Raw genomic sequence first — 17,553 nt, forward strand, 5'->3', positions numbered from 1 at the left:
AGTTTTCCTATTTAACGGCATAAGAAACTTAAAATGTACTTTTCTTTCTACAACTCAACTTTAACATAAACTAGACAAATATACATGTGCAAATACATAACATATGGGAAACTCTTTATTGATTTAACAAATTTTTTGCTTCAAACTATCTCTCATTATTCTGCTTATTCCACACTTCTGAAGGTCTTGACTTTATTTTAAAATTTAGGTCACTATTAAAGAGTATTAAAAACTAACCAAGTATAATTTTTGGCTTATTTTAATAACTTATGACAAAATGTCAGCTAATATGCTTTCAGCGGTCATTATCTCTCATAATTTTTTAATCAATAAAGGAATGAGAAAAAACTTAGTATCTTAAATACTAAAAGAAATTGTTTAATACTAGATAAATAGTGTCATTCATGTTATTTGATGGCACATTTACTCCTTTAAGTGAATGTACTGAGTGAGGTCTACTAGACTTCAGTCAGTAGTAGTAATGCTAGTGTTAAGCCAAAGCAGTGTCACATGTCATTAAAAGTAAGAATGTTAAGACCTCTGCCATAGAACATTAGGTTTTGGAATACAGCTGCTATGCCACTATTTTGAAATCTGCAAAACAGGGTTTTAGTATTTTTTCTATTACCTTAGTGGCTAAATCTAACATGCATACTATTCTAAGAAACACAGAAGGGAAATGATTTTAAATTCTGTTTATATTGTAGCATTAAACATTATGGAATAGATTGAAAACCATTAAATTTTGTGTGATACCCTAAGGATTATTTGTGTCTCAATAATCCTTATGTCCTTATTTGGGGTGTATTTAGACTTTACCATTTAAAAAATATTTTCCAAGAACCAGTCCACAAGACTAAATCCTACCCAAAAGAAACAGGAAACAAAGAGCTGAAAAGATACAATGCATTTGGATCCAAATTTCCTAATAAGGCTTCATGTAATAAAATCATATCCTAAAATAATTTCCTATGAAAGAAAGTTTAAGATTGTCAAATATGGAGATGAGGAAAATTACACATATTAAAATGAAAGTATTAAATACTTAGTATTAAAAATTATTTAATATTTTTAAATTATTAAATAATTAAAATCTGCATTAAAATAAAGCAACTATCTTAAATGGCTAATAGGTCCATATTTCGACCAAATATACACTTCAGATTATCCACATGTATTTGAATTTTTAATAATTTACTCCCACAAGTAAAAAAAAAAAAAAAAAAAGAAAGAAAAAAATTTTTTTTTCTTTTAGAGAAAGGGTCTGGCTCTGTTGCCCCAGCATAGAGTGCAGTGGCATGATCATAGCTTACTGCAACCTTAAACTTCTAGGCTCAAGCAATCCTCCCAGCTTTGCCTCCCAAGTGGCTGGGACTACAGGCACTCACCACCACACCTGGCTAATTTTTATTTATTTTTGGGAGATAGGGTCCCACCCACTATGTTACCTAGGTTGGTCTCGAACTCCTGACCTCAAGTGATCTTCCTACCTTGGCCTCTCCAAGTGCTGGGATTACAGGCATGAGCTACCACACCTGACCCTACAGGCTAGTTTTGAATGCTTTTTGAAATTTATTATTAGTGGAATCAAAGAATATGTATAAAACACATACACATACCATTCCTTCACTTTGGCCAAGAAATATTTAGTAGCTTTTAAAGATAACTCCCTAGTTTCCCCATATTCCAAGGACTCTCCCTTACTTGCTAGAAAAGTTCAAATAATAACAATTATCTAAATCCTTATAAGGCTCTTATGTGCTAGGTACTATTCTGTTTCATATGCATAAACTCATTTAATCATCAAAACAACACTATAAGACAGGTTTTATTGTTACCCTCATTTTACAGAAGGGTGTAACAGGCACAAAGAGATGAATTAACTTGCCCAAGATCACACAAGTAGTAAGTGACTGAATAGGATTCAAACCATGCAGCCCAGCATCTGAGTCTGTGCTCACACCTACTGTCTCATGACAGAAAGCTGTCAATAAAGGAAAAATTAAAAGAATAGAATATATGCTGTCACTGCTACCACGAAGACTAAAATGAAAACTTCATGACATGAGAATACTGAAGTGATAGAGATTTTAGTGCCTCACTACAGGCAAACTACTTAGGGTGCCTGAAGACAACCTGTGTATCTCAATATAGGCTGTAAACGCTGGGAAAGGGCCTCTGTGGGCCAAAAGACATGAGAGTATACGGTCAAATGTGAAGTTTTGTTTTAGCTCTCTAATGTAATTAATGAAAACTTTTGAGTTTGGGTTAACTAAGGCCAGTAATGATTTATTTTAAATTAAGCCCTCTCTGGATTACAGTATCTCAAACAACTTATCAGTAGTAATAATGTTGGGCTATTTCTTTCTAAGACATCTTTGGAAATTAACAAGATCAGAGTACAAGGAACAGCAGAAATCACCTAATCCAGTCTTGTCATTTCATTGCTAAGCACACAGGAACCCAGAGCAGTACTTATCCAAAGTGATATAGTTTGTGTTAGAGTTGGGGTAAAAAAAAACCCAAGGCCTCCTGACCTCTTTGTATTATGCAGCTGTGTATCATCAATCCAGTTATAAAAAGCCTGCCAAATAAATAAATCCATGATAGCCAGAAGTACATCTCAATCACCCTACCTTTCACCAGTTCTCTTCCACTTCCAAAACTTAAAAACAACAGCAACATTTATATTCCTTCATTCAACAAATACTCAACATCTACTATGTGCTAGGCATTGTTCTAGACACAGCAGTTTATATAGGATGCCCTGCACAAGGCACAAAGATAAATTAGTTCTGCACTAAGCTTACAGTATTAACGGTAGGGGCTTGGGGTATTAATATATCTATATAACAAAGGAAATGTAAAAGATAAGTTATTTCCAGAAAAGGCAATTAAATAAAATGGTTATAGAAATGACTCAAAGGATGAGCAGGATCCTGGTAAGAGAACTATGGGAGGAGTGTCAGGCAGAAAGGTGGGAACAGCAAAAACAAGACCCAGAAGTAAGAGAGTATAGAACTTGTTGGAAGAACAGCATCCGTTTAGCTGGACTGTTAGCCACAGCAGCAAATAAACTTAGAGAAACACAGGCCATCCTGGAGAAAGGCTGTACATTCCAGGCTGGCATGTTTCAATTTAATTCCTAATCCAGTGGATGCAGTGATTAACTGAAGATTTCTGAGGAAAAGGACTGCATTTAAGATTAATTTAAAAGCTACCTGGACCACTGAGCCAAAATTAACACACACACACGCGCGCGCGCACACACACACATACAAAGATTAATTTAAAAGTAAAACATAGGACGAAGCAGCATGGAATAATTTAGGAAGTTACTGTAACCAGATGAGAAATAGTGCGAATCTGAACAAAGGTCAAAGTGGGTATAGAGGAGATTAAGGCATTACGGAAGGAAAAATGGTATGCCCTGGCAGCTGACTGCATGTAGTGGAAAGAGAGTCAATTTGGAGCCTTTGACGGGAAAGAAATTGAGATCTATCATTAACAGAAAATAGGCAAGCTAAACTAAAGGTTGAGCTAGATGCAACCTGTTTAGAGATTATAGTCTAAATCTAGGGGGAAAATGTATTAATCTTATTTTACTTGAGAAAAGCAAATCTTCCCTTAGTAAAATAAATAGACTATAGTATACAAACCACAATATGCAAAAATACCCAAATTAAAGCAGTATAATTGGAAAACTGGATGCTTTTTATGCTTAATACATTTATACTGACATAGGTACTAGAACAAATCATGTTTTTACTAAAATATACATATTTGTATTAAAATGTACATACTAAGTCTTAGCATTTTAAGATGCTCAGAATGTGCTGTATGTTAAAATATTTAACCACAAAATTATTAATGACTCAGCAGCAAAATGCAGCTGCTAAATATTACCAGAATTATAACTGATCCATCATATACAGTAAGTCCTGACTTAACATTATCAATAGGTTCTTGCAAACTGTGACTTTTAAGTTGTTTTGCTCAACATTTTGTTGTATTAGGTCATTAAGTATGAAATGTCCGATTTCCTTAAGTACTAAGTTTGACAGTTGATATCCCTGACATTTTCACTTTAACATTTCTTGTTTTATTTTTATTGTGAAGGTACATCCTCACTCTTTCAATTGCACAGTTTTTGGCTTGTGATTATCTTTCAAATTTTTTCTAGAGCAAATTTTGTGACACCATGGATAAGTCAAGAATTCGTGTTATTTTTGAATGTGAGTTCCATCGTGGAACCAATGCAGCACAGACAGCTCAAAATATAAACGAAGTGTTTGGGAGGGAGGTGGCTAATGAATGCACAGTACATCAATGGTTTGCGAAGTTCTGTTCTGGTGATTTTAATCTTGAAAATGAGCCACATGGGCTACCTGAGATCAAGGTGGACAATGACGAGCTGAAAGCTGTAGTGGAAGCAAATCCATCTCAACCTATGTGTAAAATTAGCAGCAAGGTTGGACATTACTATTCCAACAATATTGGACCATTTGAAACAAATCAGCAAAGTAAAGAAGCTGGATAGATGGGTTCCGCGTGAATTAAACAAGCATCAAAAAAAGAGAAATCATCTTGAAGTTTGCCTTCCTCTGCTGTCACGATATAAAGGCGAACCATTTTTACACTATATTATGACTTGTGATGAAAAATGGATTCTTTTTGACAATCTCAAGTGTTCAGCACAATGGCTGAATAAAGATGAAATGCCTAAACACAGTCCAAAACCAAATATTCACCCCAAAAAGCTAATGGTGTGTTTGGTGGTCCAGCATTGGTATTATCCACTACAGCTTCATGAAACCTAGTCAGTTGATTACAGCGGATGTCTATACTGCAACCAACTGGACGACATGATGAGGATGTTTGCAATTAAGCAGCCCAGCTTGGTCAAAAGAGACAGGCCAATCCTCTTGCAAGACAACACTCAACCACATGTCACACAAACACTGCTCAAACTGACACCAGGTGGACTTGGAAACACACTGTCAACCACCATATTTACTAGACCTTGCACCAACTGATCACCACTTCTTCCAGGCTTTGGACCACTTCTTGCAAGAAAAAATATTCAATTCTCAACAAGCTACAGAAAACACCTTTCACGATTTTATCACCACTTACTCTCCAGGCATCTTTGCTGCTGGCATAAGCTAGATGGCAAAACTCTGTCGATAGCTTAGGTGCATACTTTGATTAATTGTACTGCTTATTGTCTGAGATATAATAAACTGCTGATTCAAAATCGGACATTTCATATTTAATGACCTAGTAACACTGATGAGAGAAAAACTGGTTATACATCAGTTTCACTTAAAGTCACAGTTTTCATCAAGACATTAACTGAGGACTTACTGTATATCACAAGTTATCATTTGGTTCAGTTAAGGTAAGTGATGTTCAGTTTGGAACATCAACTTCTTCTAATCGAGTATCCTCAGTGATCAGCATTTAGGAGACCTTTGATAAAGGGAATAAATAAAACTCAATCAAAGAATGTTTCCAAATACACAGCACTTTCATAACTTGGTGAGTATTACACAACAGCAATATTTGATCCAATATTTGAGTGCCTACTATTCAGTAAGTAATGGAGTTACAAAATGAGTAATACCCAACTCCTCCCTTTAAATTAGGACTTATCTCTCTAAACAAGTCAAACACTTAAGGCTTTGCCTTAAAGCCTTAATTTACACTACCATGTAACCATCCATCACTGAGTATCTTAACTTCTGTAAATTTGTTTTCTCATCTGAAAAACAGATGAGGATTCAACAGAAAAGGAATATAAGAGAGCTCTGTAAAATATGACAAGTATAATGTATGCCAGTTGATTCCCCATAGGATTCGCCACACTCTGATCAGATACTTCATTAAGGGTGACACTGACATAAGCAAATAAAAGCATTCAACTGCCTCAACACAAAGCCATCATCCTACCATCACCTGAAAACATCCTCAAAACAAACAGCATTCTACGGACAGGTCAGAAATATGATCTTAATATGAAGACAATACAATCTAGAGAAAGATTTATAAATTTTCACTACACAAATCTTTAAAAAATAAAAAGTACATGTTTTAATTTACCTGTGAATTGTTTGGAAAATTCCTACTGCAATTCAAGACAATACTATTAAAATTCAAACTTTAAATAACATTTCTGAACAATGAAATAATGCAACTACTTTGTGGTAAATAATGCCTCCACCACCTAAGACCATCTCAAATGAATGCAAAACCTTCAAGTTTCAAAACTTTACATAAAAAAAAAAAAAAATTTTTTTTTTTTTTTTTTTTTTTTTTTTTGAGACAGGGTGTCACCGTCACCCAGACTGGAGTTCAGTGGCACCACATCTCACTGCAACCTCAAACTCCTGGGCTCAAGCAATCCTCACCTGCTGTGGCCTCCCAAAGTGCTGGGATTACAGGCGTGAGCCACCACGCTCAGCCTAAATAAACTTTTGAAATACATTAGTAAACAAATTTTGGAGGAAAATTAGACTTAAGCACTTAACTGATCCAACAGTTCCTAACTGCACAAGAATATAAGCTCACCAGAGACAAGCTATATAACTATAGAATTGATACTTTCTTATCCAACCAATCAACCTCTGAAACACAAATGAATAATTTGAACCAGCATTTCTTCACAGAATATGACAATCAACACCACTCTCCCAAAGTAGGCAAGTTCAAAAGAAGCTAAAAATCTTCCCATAAAATAAAAAGACGCTGTCAAGAAGGTTTTTGAGCTAAATGTTGAGGGCAGCTACTTCAATTTTATTATCTAAAAACACTGTACAAACATGAAAAATGCATCACCATGTATTTGTATGTGGGATTTATATAACAAGGAGACACTGATCACATGGACCTCAGAGATTTCTTGTGATGGTTTTATATATATCATCATCTACTGCTTTTTTCATTTAAATCATTTTCTCCTTTCAGGAGAAAAAATAATAAAACAAAGCATAAAAAAGAGATTTAAGACTATCTTTCAGGAAGGATAACTTTTAAAACTGTTCTTCTATTTCTTGGACAATAAACACAAAATATTCTTGAACTAAAAAGGACTGAACTTCAAGGAAATCCCTCAGTAGTCAAGATTTTGAAAAGATTCTATTAATATATTCCAATTTTGCATTATTAAATACTTTCTTACCTTCTGCTACATCATCATCTACTGCTCCTTTCACCTGAGAAAAACACCATTGAATATCATTCCCTCCTCCAGCTCCTGGAAAAAGAAAACATACCAATTAAAACTGAGTTCTGTTCATGTTTACTCTCGTAAACACAGAGATGGTATCCATGGCTGGCATGATACTAACAGCCTAGTACTACCCACACATACAACCACCACTGAGAGAACCAATTTGGCAAAAGGTAAGTCTCCAATAGTTGGTACTGCATTAAAAAGAAGGAAAAAAAAGATTCCAGGTATGAAATATTTAAAGACACATGTTCTATGGTTTTCATTGTGTATCTGTTCAAAACTTCCCTTCCATTTTCCCTTCCCCTCAAAAACACAGTAAAGAGCCTTACATTTAAGCAAGACCTACCAGAAATAAGTAAATACCCACAGTTAAAGAGTTTTCCTTAAGTGTACAAAAAGCCTGCAGAAGAGTTAATAAGGTTAAACTACCATGAAACATAGAACGAAGAGAAAACTTCGGGAACATTACTGCCGGGGTGAGGAGTAATGATTCATATGAACTCTATCACCAAAGCGCACACACAGCAAACACAACACCCATTTCTTTGCATTCATTACCAGCAAATCACTGGCTCCAGACAGAGAGGAAAAGAAACTGAAATGAATGCTGCTGAAGAGATTGTCAAAGGAAGCTTGTTCTGCCTTCCCTTCACCTCATCCCTCAGAATCCAAAGGACCTGCCAAAGAATTCATTTTGCTAATTTGCCATCAACTTGTGCAAAACAATTTTAATCTCATTTCATTATTCAACAAGGCCAAAGAGCAAACCGTAAGTCAACCCAACATGTTAACTTTTTAAAAGGTTTATCTATCTAAATACTGGAAAAAAGCACAGAAAATTGATTTAATCTCGGAAATGTTCCTATTTTACTCCCAAGTACTGAGGAGTAAATGGGGAAAATGTCCTGGCTCTATGGAAGAAGAAACTGAATCTAAATCTAACATTGATTCTACTAAATGAAACAAGATATTTAGCAACACCAAAATGTACAAAAAGAATTCTCAAAGCAATTATATTGCCTCTCTCTCTCTCCCTTTACACTCCTTCTCTGCTAAATCTATTTCAACTAGGTTTTCTCTCTACACCCCTCTGCCCCCCCTTGCAAGCTTCTACCTAAATCTCTCTCCCCTTGGCTATTTATATCACTGAACTCCACAACTATTTTAACTAACTCTATGAAACCCTTTTGGGAAAAGGACATCTGCACAAAAGCTAACATGCAAAACGGAAAGTTTAAATTATGTTTTTCATGCAACTTGCTGTACATCAAAGGCCTTGCACTCTTTGGTGGTAAAGGGTAAGAAAATGAAGGGAGATGGTTCGAAACAAAATACTCAATAGTGTCAAAAAACATACGTACCTACAGTGGGGGAGGAAATACATACAAGCCCCCATTGTATTTTAACTTGTAAAATGCTCTTCCTTCTTAGTGCAAAACATGTTTGTACATACAGCCAAGAAGGCTGCAGCAGGGGGAAAAAACAGGAATTAGATGAAGGAAGATCCGAAAAAAGAGCCGAAGGGCAGGGTGGGGAGGTCACACCGGGATCCTCAGCAGCGGGGACAAATCTGCACTCGCCCCCAGCCCGCCCCACCCACGCCTTACCCCACGGCGCGCCGGCACACACCCCGCCCCCACCCATGCCCGGGTTCCAGCCCTCAATTTTAAAGCCATTCCCATCTCACAGCGACCACTCGCCGGCCCGGAGCCCTCCCCGCCCGCACCCCACCCTACTTGACCAATGCCCAGAAACCCGAGGGGCGCCCCGTGGCTCCACGAGAGGCACCGGCGGTCGCTAGGGGGTGATGGAGGGAGGAAGAAGGAAGCGGTGCCTTGTCAGGGGGCGAGGGGGATTTCTCCTTTACCTGCCATGTTGCGCTGCAAATGGTGACCCTGCTGGGTTCCTCGGGGTCTCCGCTTCCTGAACTCACCCCCCTCACCTGGGGATGGGGGGGTAGGGAGGGTGGATGGCGGCGGATGGCACCTGTGGGGGGAGGGGGCGGGGGCCGGGGGAGCAGGAAGGAGGGGCGGGCAGACCAGCCAGCAGGATGGTGGCTTTCACTCGGGGGCTTCCCCGCTCCTGCTCCTTCTCCGGCGGCGGCGGCAGCGGCGGCGGCTACGACAGCGACGGCGCCGGCGGCAGCAGGGGCAGGCGACTCCACTTTCAAAATGGCGCCGGCTGGCCTAGCCAGTGACGTCACTCGCGGGGCGGAGCCGCCGGGCCGGGGCGGAGAGCGGAGGGGGAGGGGCGGGGAGCGGCCGGGAGGGCTGCCGGCCACGCCCCCTTCCTGCCGCGCTCCGGCCCCGCCCCCTGCGGCCCCGCGGGCCAGGCCTGCGTCGCGCCCGGGTCCCCTCGCGATGCGCGCCCTGTCCGCGTCCTCTCTGCGCCTCGCGGTGTCCCAAGCCGGGGCTCCAGGGCGGGCTCGGCTGTGCAGTTACCGCTCTCGCCCGCAGGGGTTCGCGGGGTACCGCGCCTCTCTTACGAACGCCCATATTGCTGCTTAGGAAAGGGACGCTGTGGGGCCGAGTAACTCTGAGGCCACTGAAATAAAGGGACCGTGGTGCGGACTCGCTGCTCCGCCAAGGTGAAGGTTCCCGGGGCTCAGAAGGACACAGTTGGGCCGGTTCCATCTGGGTGAATCAAGTCACCTTCGCGTGGGCCCCAGAAGCCGAGGCGACAGTCCCTAGCGACCGCAACGCTGAGAGTGGCTGACAGAACCGAGCATGTGGTGAGCAGGACGTGGCCAGAGTGGCCCGGGTCTGGCTCTGAAGCCAGGGGCCGAGCGAGATCCCACCTTATAGGAGATTGTTTTAATTTGAGTACGTGGTGAATGTTAGCTGCCTTATCATTAGGTGTGTATGGAAGGCGTCTTCAATAGAGTTGAAAGGTAGAAGGGAGACAATGAACTGGAAAGGCTGGTCACCAGCCCCGAGGGGATGTGTACTTGGTTGAAAGGTGCTGTAATGATGGAGCTACTATGCACTCTTGACATATCTTTCTCACTCTCCACAGTACACCTGTGGGATAGGTGTCCACTTTTCACACATGAAAAATACCTGCAGAAATAGCCAGAATTTGACCTGAGGCTGAATGGAGTGTTAAAGGTACTTGGAGACCAAGAAGGGGAAGTTTAAGATATTTACACATCCTCCCCCTCACATCTCCACTTTCCACCTCATTTTTGACTTCCAGAACAGTTCAATGGTAACCCTACGTTTGAAGTTCCTCCACAAGGAACAGCTGCACCATTACATTAGTATTCCTCCATCTCTACACCAATAGTTCTGACTTTACCACTGAATCAACCAAAACTAAAAATCCACCCTGCATCTGTCATCTTTCAGCTGTTTGTACAAAATTTCAATGCACTGTTTGTTGTAGTTTCTTCGATTTCGGTGGACTTCATAGAAATGTTTCTCTGGGTATGCCTTTACCATTTGTTTTCCTTTTCACTTGCTCTGCCCTCATCTGATAGTTCAATCCCGGATTCTCTGGTGAGGGCTCTCCATCTTACCCAGAACGAGAGAGAGACAGAGAGACAGAGAGAATGACTATATAGAGCATTAAACCAGGGGACTGGTACCCCTGTAGGCAAATCATGTTTCTTTTTTGTGCTTCAGTTTTTGCCACGTGTAAGATTTGTATTGATGTCTTCACACATCCTGAAAATGACTTGGTCTAAATAAACAATTTGTTCATAGAAACCAATAAAGCTGGCCTAGGAACTGGGATAATTATAACAAAAATTCATGTAGCACTGACTATGCGCTGGGTGCTGTTTTAAGAACATTGCATAGAGCCTCACAGGTACTACCTGCCTACAGAATGTGCTCAGATGAGTCTAATAAGCCAGGGTCAGTTTACCCAGGAACCCTGGTAGAAGTGACCTGGCACTTTTTGGCCCTGAGCAGCCCCTTAGGAGGACCACACACTGCCTCCCTTTCTTCTGAATGGCCCTTAGGAAGAGAGGTCTGTATATCTAGAATGCCCGCTGGCCCAAGGCAGGGGTTGCTCTTGTCTGTCTCCCCTTCCACCTTGTCCTCAACTTCTAGCTTCTGTCCTGTCCCCACCACTTCACTAAAATGGCCTCTGTCAAGGCCATTAACGATGTCCACATTATCAAGTCCAGTAGTCACTTCTCTGGTTTTCTCTCTCTCTACTTCCCAACACCATTTGAAACTACTGATCGTGCCCACCTTCTTGAGACTCTTTTTGTTTCCTTGACACTTTCTTGGTCCTCCCCACCCCAAATTTTCTAGCCACCCCTTTTAGTTTCTTTTGCTGGCTCCTCCTCCCAGACCACCCTCTAAATATTAGAGTGACCTGTCTCCCTGGCCTCTGTCCTGGGATCCCTTCTCTAACTACACATTCTCCCGGGCAACCTCATTTAGTCATCATACACATGTAAATACCGTGTAATACCATGTATATATCAAGGACTGCCAAAGTTAGATCCCCAACTCTGTCCTCACCTGGGAACTGCAGACACACAACTCTGCCTGCCTACTTGATGTTTCTATGGGTGTCCAATTAGTGTTTCAAATATAATGCTGCCCGAACACGAATCTTGATTCTATATCCCCTCCATACCATGACTGATGCTGTCCCTTTCCCTGGAACACCACCATGCACTGACCCTGCCACCTCTGACCCAACACTCCCACATGCCCATCCTTCTTCCTCCCTCAGCCAGTGAAACTCCTCCTGGTTCTATAAAATCCACCTCAGATGCAACTTCCTCCAGGACGGCTTCTCTGACATTGTTTCTCCATTTCCTACCTACCTTAAGCTGGGCTGGGTGCCCTTACAAAATACTCCCATAAAATCAAATGTACTTCTCTCTAGACTACATGAAAATTATCTAAAGATGCATCTGTTACTACATTGAATTCTCTGAGGGCAGGAAGAATGCCATACATCTCCATATCACCAGCCATATAAATTGTTGGATTAATAAATGAACGGATAAGTCTCTCTGGCTTGGGCAGAAAACCACTGAAAGGTTGGTTCCTTAAAGCTTGCCGTATCATAAATGTTTTCACTCACTCTTCTTAAATCTGGAAGAAAGAGGCGTTTCACAAATGATCTCGGTCATTCTGATCTATTAATCCATTTGTTAGGCAACAGTTGGTTAAATATGTGAGTTGCTTATAGACAGATTCGTCTCAACTGCTTCCAACTGGTCCTTTGGCTCCTGAATACATATTATTCAAGAGGATCCCACAGAACACCATTCCCTCATCTACATGCTGTCATGCAAGGTTTTTTTCATGTGAACCTCTCGACAGAACTTCAACACTTGACCTCAGGTAAGATGTACAAAGTATAATAATAGTTTCCTGCAGAATTGAGCTCAGCTGAAGCACATCAAGAGGAAAACTCCCCTGGATTTTCCTGGTCAGATCCTGGAGAGTCTATCTCAGAAGGGTTCTGCTTTGGGTCCAAGCTCAGAGACACTAAAGGCACCCACAATCTCACCAGCAGGGTGGAACTAACCAGACTCACCCATGGGTTACCACGAGATGGCTTTTTAAAAAAGTATGCTATACAACCAGAAGAGAAACACTTGAAAGTTATTCTTTTCCTTGATGAACCATGTTTGGAGTTGAAATGAACACAAACCTTCCTCCACATTAAATGAGATTCGGCACCGTTTAGATGCTTCACTCCTCCAGGTGATAGACCAAGGAGTATCCAGGAAAGACCATGAACTCAAAAATAAGACAAGAGGTCCCTGATTAAAAGTTGTTGTGGTTTAGAATGTCAGCAAACCCACCACAACTATGCTTTCTGATCTGAAGCAGTTCCAAAATTCTTGCAGGAAAAATTATAAGCAGTTGTTAGCTTTTTACATGCTTTTTCAATAGCTATAAAGTTGACCTGGAAGACGGCTTCCGAATTCTCTGCAGGGACTAGACTATAGCAATAATTCACACCACATTGTTCAAGGTATGGAATTCACTACAAAAATAATCAAAATATCCTACACTAGAAGGTATTTAAGGAAAACTATGGTGAATCTACCAGGTGGATTATTATGTAGTGAAATGTTTGTGAAAAACAGAGGAAATTGCTTGTGCCTCAGAAGCTGGTTACAAAATGCAGATACAATATGATCACAAGTGTGTACAATAAACCAACACAAAATATGTAGAGCTGAAAAAGACAGGAAGGAAATGCACCAAGGTGTTCACAGCAATGTCTCTGAGCAGTGACACAACGGATAACTTTTTCTCCTTCGACATATGAGTTTCTCCAAATAGTCTGTAATTAACATATAGTAAAGGGAAAAAATAAACTTAATTTTAAAAGTCCATTCTAATGCTGGTCTTAGAGCATGGTGATAACATCTATGTTACAGATTTTCCACCTTAAAGTAAAAGTTGCAGTCCATTGTAACTGTGTGCATAGATGTGATTTAATCAATGGCTTCAGTATAAAACAGAGAAACTTTTTGTTTTTGTCTTTTAACAGTGTGCATATTTAAAGATGAAGGAAAGATTAGTAAATTCATGCGATTACCTTCTGTTTGTAAATTGCCACCAAAAGTCCTGTATTATGCTTTTGAGGGAGGCACATTCTATAAGTGTATAACCTGAATATCTCTTTGGTACAAAATGCAGACTTTACAAAATTAAATATTGCCTCTGAAATGTATTTTCAGTGTTTCTTATTGAATGATCATAAATGCCCTGCAATGTAAACTATTATCCAAATAGTCGATTTGTTTAAAGAATGAGTCTAATTCCATTATGCAGATTTTTTTTTAGTTGACATTTGGGTTTAGCTATGACACAGGTATGTGTTTATGCCTACATAACAGAAACATACAGACTTAAGGTTGAGAGGAACTTTAGGCATTAACTAACCCAGTTCTCACAATGGATACTTGAATTCCTTGTGTAACATGCCCTTTGGTGCTCATTTAGCCTTGGCTTAACAACTTCCAAGTAACTGAGAACTAAGATCTATTCTGTTTTTATTTTCTTTTTATTTGAATTTTTCACTCAACTCTCTCTTCTGTTTTTAGACAGCTACAATCACTAAGTAATTCTTCTTTATATTGTACTTTGTACAGAAATAGACTTCATTGCAACTTGATTCTGCAGACCCTGGCTCTTCCATCTGGGACCTCTTCAACGTGAACTTGAAGGTCATTTAGATATTGGAATATAACTACATTTCCCAAATTTTCTTTTCCCCACAATAATCAACCCAGCTTCTCCACAGCTTCTTCCTTGGCCCAGCTTTGATCTCTGCAGCTCATTTTGGACAAATCTTCTGCATATAATCTACTTGTTCCAAATTCCTCAAACTGTGATGTCCAGATGATTCAGGTCTGATGATTACACATATGAGTAAAACTGTCCTCTTCTACAAACCAGACTTCCTTGGAAGATTCCACAAACCTTCCATCTCACAGACTGCAGCTCTTTATATTGTGATCTGAGTCTTTTTCTATGCCCAGCTGTTAATACACATTTCTCTAATCTTTTTCCCAATGGCTTATTTTTTTGGATTGCTATATAGTCCCTGGAACACAGTAGGAACTTGGTAAATATTTGAACAAACAAATACAAAGTTTCATCTTATTCTCTATTAATTATTTCCTTCATTATTGAAATTTTATTGGTTATTTGATAATCTATATATAGAAACTATCAACAATTTGTACAGTATATCTAAAAAGCCATGTAGTTATAACTCTCTCAAGAGAATTATATTTTTAATGACTTCAGCTTAAAATTTGGTGGCAAGATGGTTTTTAAAAGAGGATTTCAAATATATTATCTTAAAACACTGATACATTCCTAACATTCTAAATTCCCCCGAATTCACAATTTAGTATCAGTCACACTATATGCTCAAAAATTCACACTCTTTCACAGCACATTGACAAATTATTAGGAAAAAGTGTCATCAAAGATGCTACAGGTAGCACACATGTCTACTGGGGAGCACTTTCCAAAGAGAGAGCTTCTTGGGCCCCAACTCTGAAGATTTTTATTTAGTAGGGCTTTTAAGGAGCTTCCATGTAAATCTGATGTGCAGTCAAGTTTGAGAATCACGGATTTAGCATATCCACGATGGCATCTACAGATTTGATCAAGACGCTATCAAGTGTCTGAAGTCATTAATAACAAAGGTTGAGGGATGGGATACTTAGTATTGCAATATATTTTCCATGAGATATTAAGTATTCTGTGGGGGGAAAAAGGCTCTACAGTCAAAAAAGTTGAGGAACACTAGGCGTAAAAGGATTCTTCACTATATGATTTTTTTAACGTACATTGTGAACCTGCGGCAGATAAGAGCTACCATGCCACACTTGTGGGTCAAAAGACATTGATCCATTAACCGGCATTATTTGAGTATGATCATTCTATATTAACTTGCATGAAGAATGATCTAAACCCACATCTCTCCGTCTTTTCTTTATAAATAACAAAATATTTCACTGCTATGCCTTTCTCCTTTTGTCTTTCCCTAAACATGCTCCGATATTCTTTTACTCATAGGCAGTGGTGTGCTAGAGCTAGATGACGCTGGCTCAAAAGGGCTGATTGTTAAATGTTTAGGAATTGTACAAGCTGGTTGTTAAAAACAGACATTCTTAAACATTAAACTTGCAATTAAATTATTTGTATTATAAACAAAGGTAATAAATATTCAGAGCTGATCACTTCCTCATTGTTTCACCACATTTTACTATTATCTATGCTCTTGGGGTTATTTACAGCTATTGTATCTGTATGGTGGAAATTGGTCACGTGGGAATATTTACACTTCAGAAATCAGCAAATGCTAGAAAATGGGGTGTCTCCCAAACCCCAGAAAGCTGGTGGCTACACATTTACCAGCACACCCCTGCCCGTGGATTCATTGACTTCCATGGTTATCAAATCGCTGCCCTTCAGTTATACTCAGCCTTCCTCCCTAATCAGTATAGTTTTACCCTAAACCATTTCCTCTTGCTGACATGTTCCAGTTATAATGACCCTCCTCTCTGTGATGAATCTGACCTTTTTATTTTAAAATTTCAGTGTTAGGATGTTTACTAAAATATGCCTATACATCCGTTGTGAACCTTTTTCCTATAGAGATGGTAAAATAGTGATGTTAGAATAGGTGTAGGCATGAATGAAGACTGACCCATTGACATCAAACTAAATCTATAAAGGTGGCTTTTGAGTTGCAATAATGACTGATTTGGACATGCTAGGGGTTGTTTCTTATTCATTTCCAGCTATGCTGCCAGCTAGTATTTGCTCCCATATTTTCCCCCATAGGTTGGTCTACAACTCTTCCCCATTGTTTGGCAATGCACTTTAGGACTTAAACTATTGTTTTTGTGCTTCAGCTTCATTTTGGGCACCCGTTACGCTCGGTTTATTGTAACTTGCCATCACTCACATCCAGCTCAGGGCATTGTGGCAAGTCATGAGAAATTCTTCAGTGCTAATAGCTCTTCCAAGGCCCCGTGGCTGGAGATTCTGCATTGTCCCTCATTATTCCCTTGGACTCAGTGACAACACTGATGGAACATGCTTCCATGAGTCCAAATACATTATTCGCACACATTCTCAGCCATGGGGCATTCAATCCTAAATACTAGATCCTGTGATATGCCTCTGCCAGACCTTCTGTTCATCAGTTTTGTACAGCTATTGGGTCTGATAAACTCAAGAACCTAGGAGTTCTTTAACAGTGATTAATGCATCTTGTTCTATCATATCCAAGTCCAGACCACATTGCTTCTAATCCTCTCAGAGCAACAAACAGTTTAATGGCCACTTAACTATCTGGAAAGTAGCCTTTGATATTGGCACACACTTCATGAAGCCCCACACTCACCTATGAGGCCCCAAAATATGTCCTGATAGGGACTATACTCCTTATCTTTAAGACAGAACCCCCCAAAAAATAAAAGGTTATGAATGCTTCCACAAACACTTGAACAAGGCTTTAGAGAAAATTGAAAGCTTAATGAATCAAGTCCTGCTTACGCTTAACAGACCTGCAAAAACCTCTCTGACATGGTATGTTGGTAGCTTTGCAATAAAAATTTAAATGTAATAGCTTCTTAATTTGGAAGGCAATAAAGCTATGATAAAAGTCAAACTTCAAGTTGCTTTCAGCAAGGGGAATTAGATGAGGCACCATTCTGCAAATGCTATTTGAAGCACCCACCTCCACAATGTAACCTCCTCCAGCATGGCAAAGTTCACCGTCCCCACCAGGTTGCAGAAGGAAAAATGCATGATTTCTTTTGAAGGTCACATGAGGATGCTATTGAGTGTCCCACCTGTGTTCCC

At 39.7% G+C, this 17,553-nt stretch overlaps 1 protein-coding gene across 2 annotated transcripts in view; it reads right to left on the bottom strand.

Annotated features, from left to right (window-relative positions):
- Positions 1 to 9,422, bottom strand: part of PPP2R2A (protein phosphatase 2 regulatory subunit Balpha) — a 63,936-nt gene extending 54,514 nt beyond the window's left edge. Inside the window, exons 1-2 of one of the 2 annotated variants that reach the window (XM_069484845.1) lie at positions 9,102 to 9,422; positions 7,181 to 7,255 (exon numbers count right to left, since the gene is read on the bottom strand). In XM_069484845.1, the coding sequence (XP_069340946.1) occupies positions 7,181 to 7,255; positions 9,102 to 9,108 (82 nt within the window). In that variant the 5' untranslated portion in view covers positions 9,109 to 9,422. Of the gene's footprint in view, positions 1 to 7,180; positions 7,256 to 7,663; positions 7,732 to 9,101 lie in introns of those variants that run through there. The other variant, XM_069484843.1, reaches the window with a different exon arrangement.
- Positions 9,423 to 17,553: the final 8,131 nt, after the last annotated feature.

The sequence above is a fragment of the Eulemur rufifrons genome, chromosome 12 (assembly GCF_041146395.1).
Source record: "Eulemur rufifrons isolate Redbay chromosome 12, OSU_ERuf_1, whole genome shotgun sequence".
Lineage (NCBI taxonomy): Eukaryota > Metazoa > Chordata > Mammalia > Primates > Lemuridae > Eulemur > Eulemur rufifrons.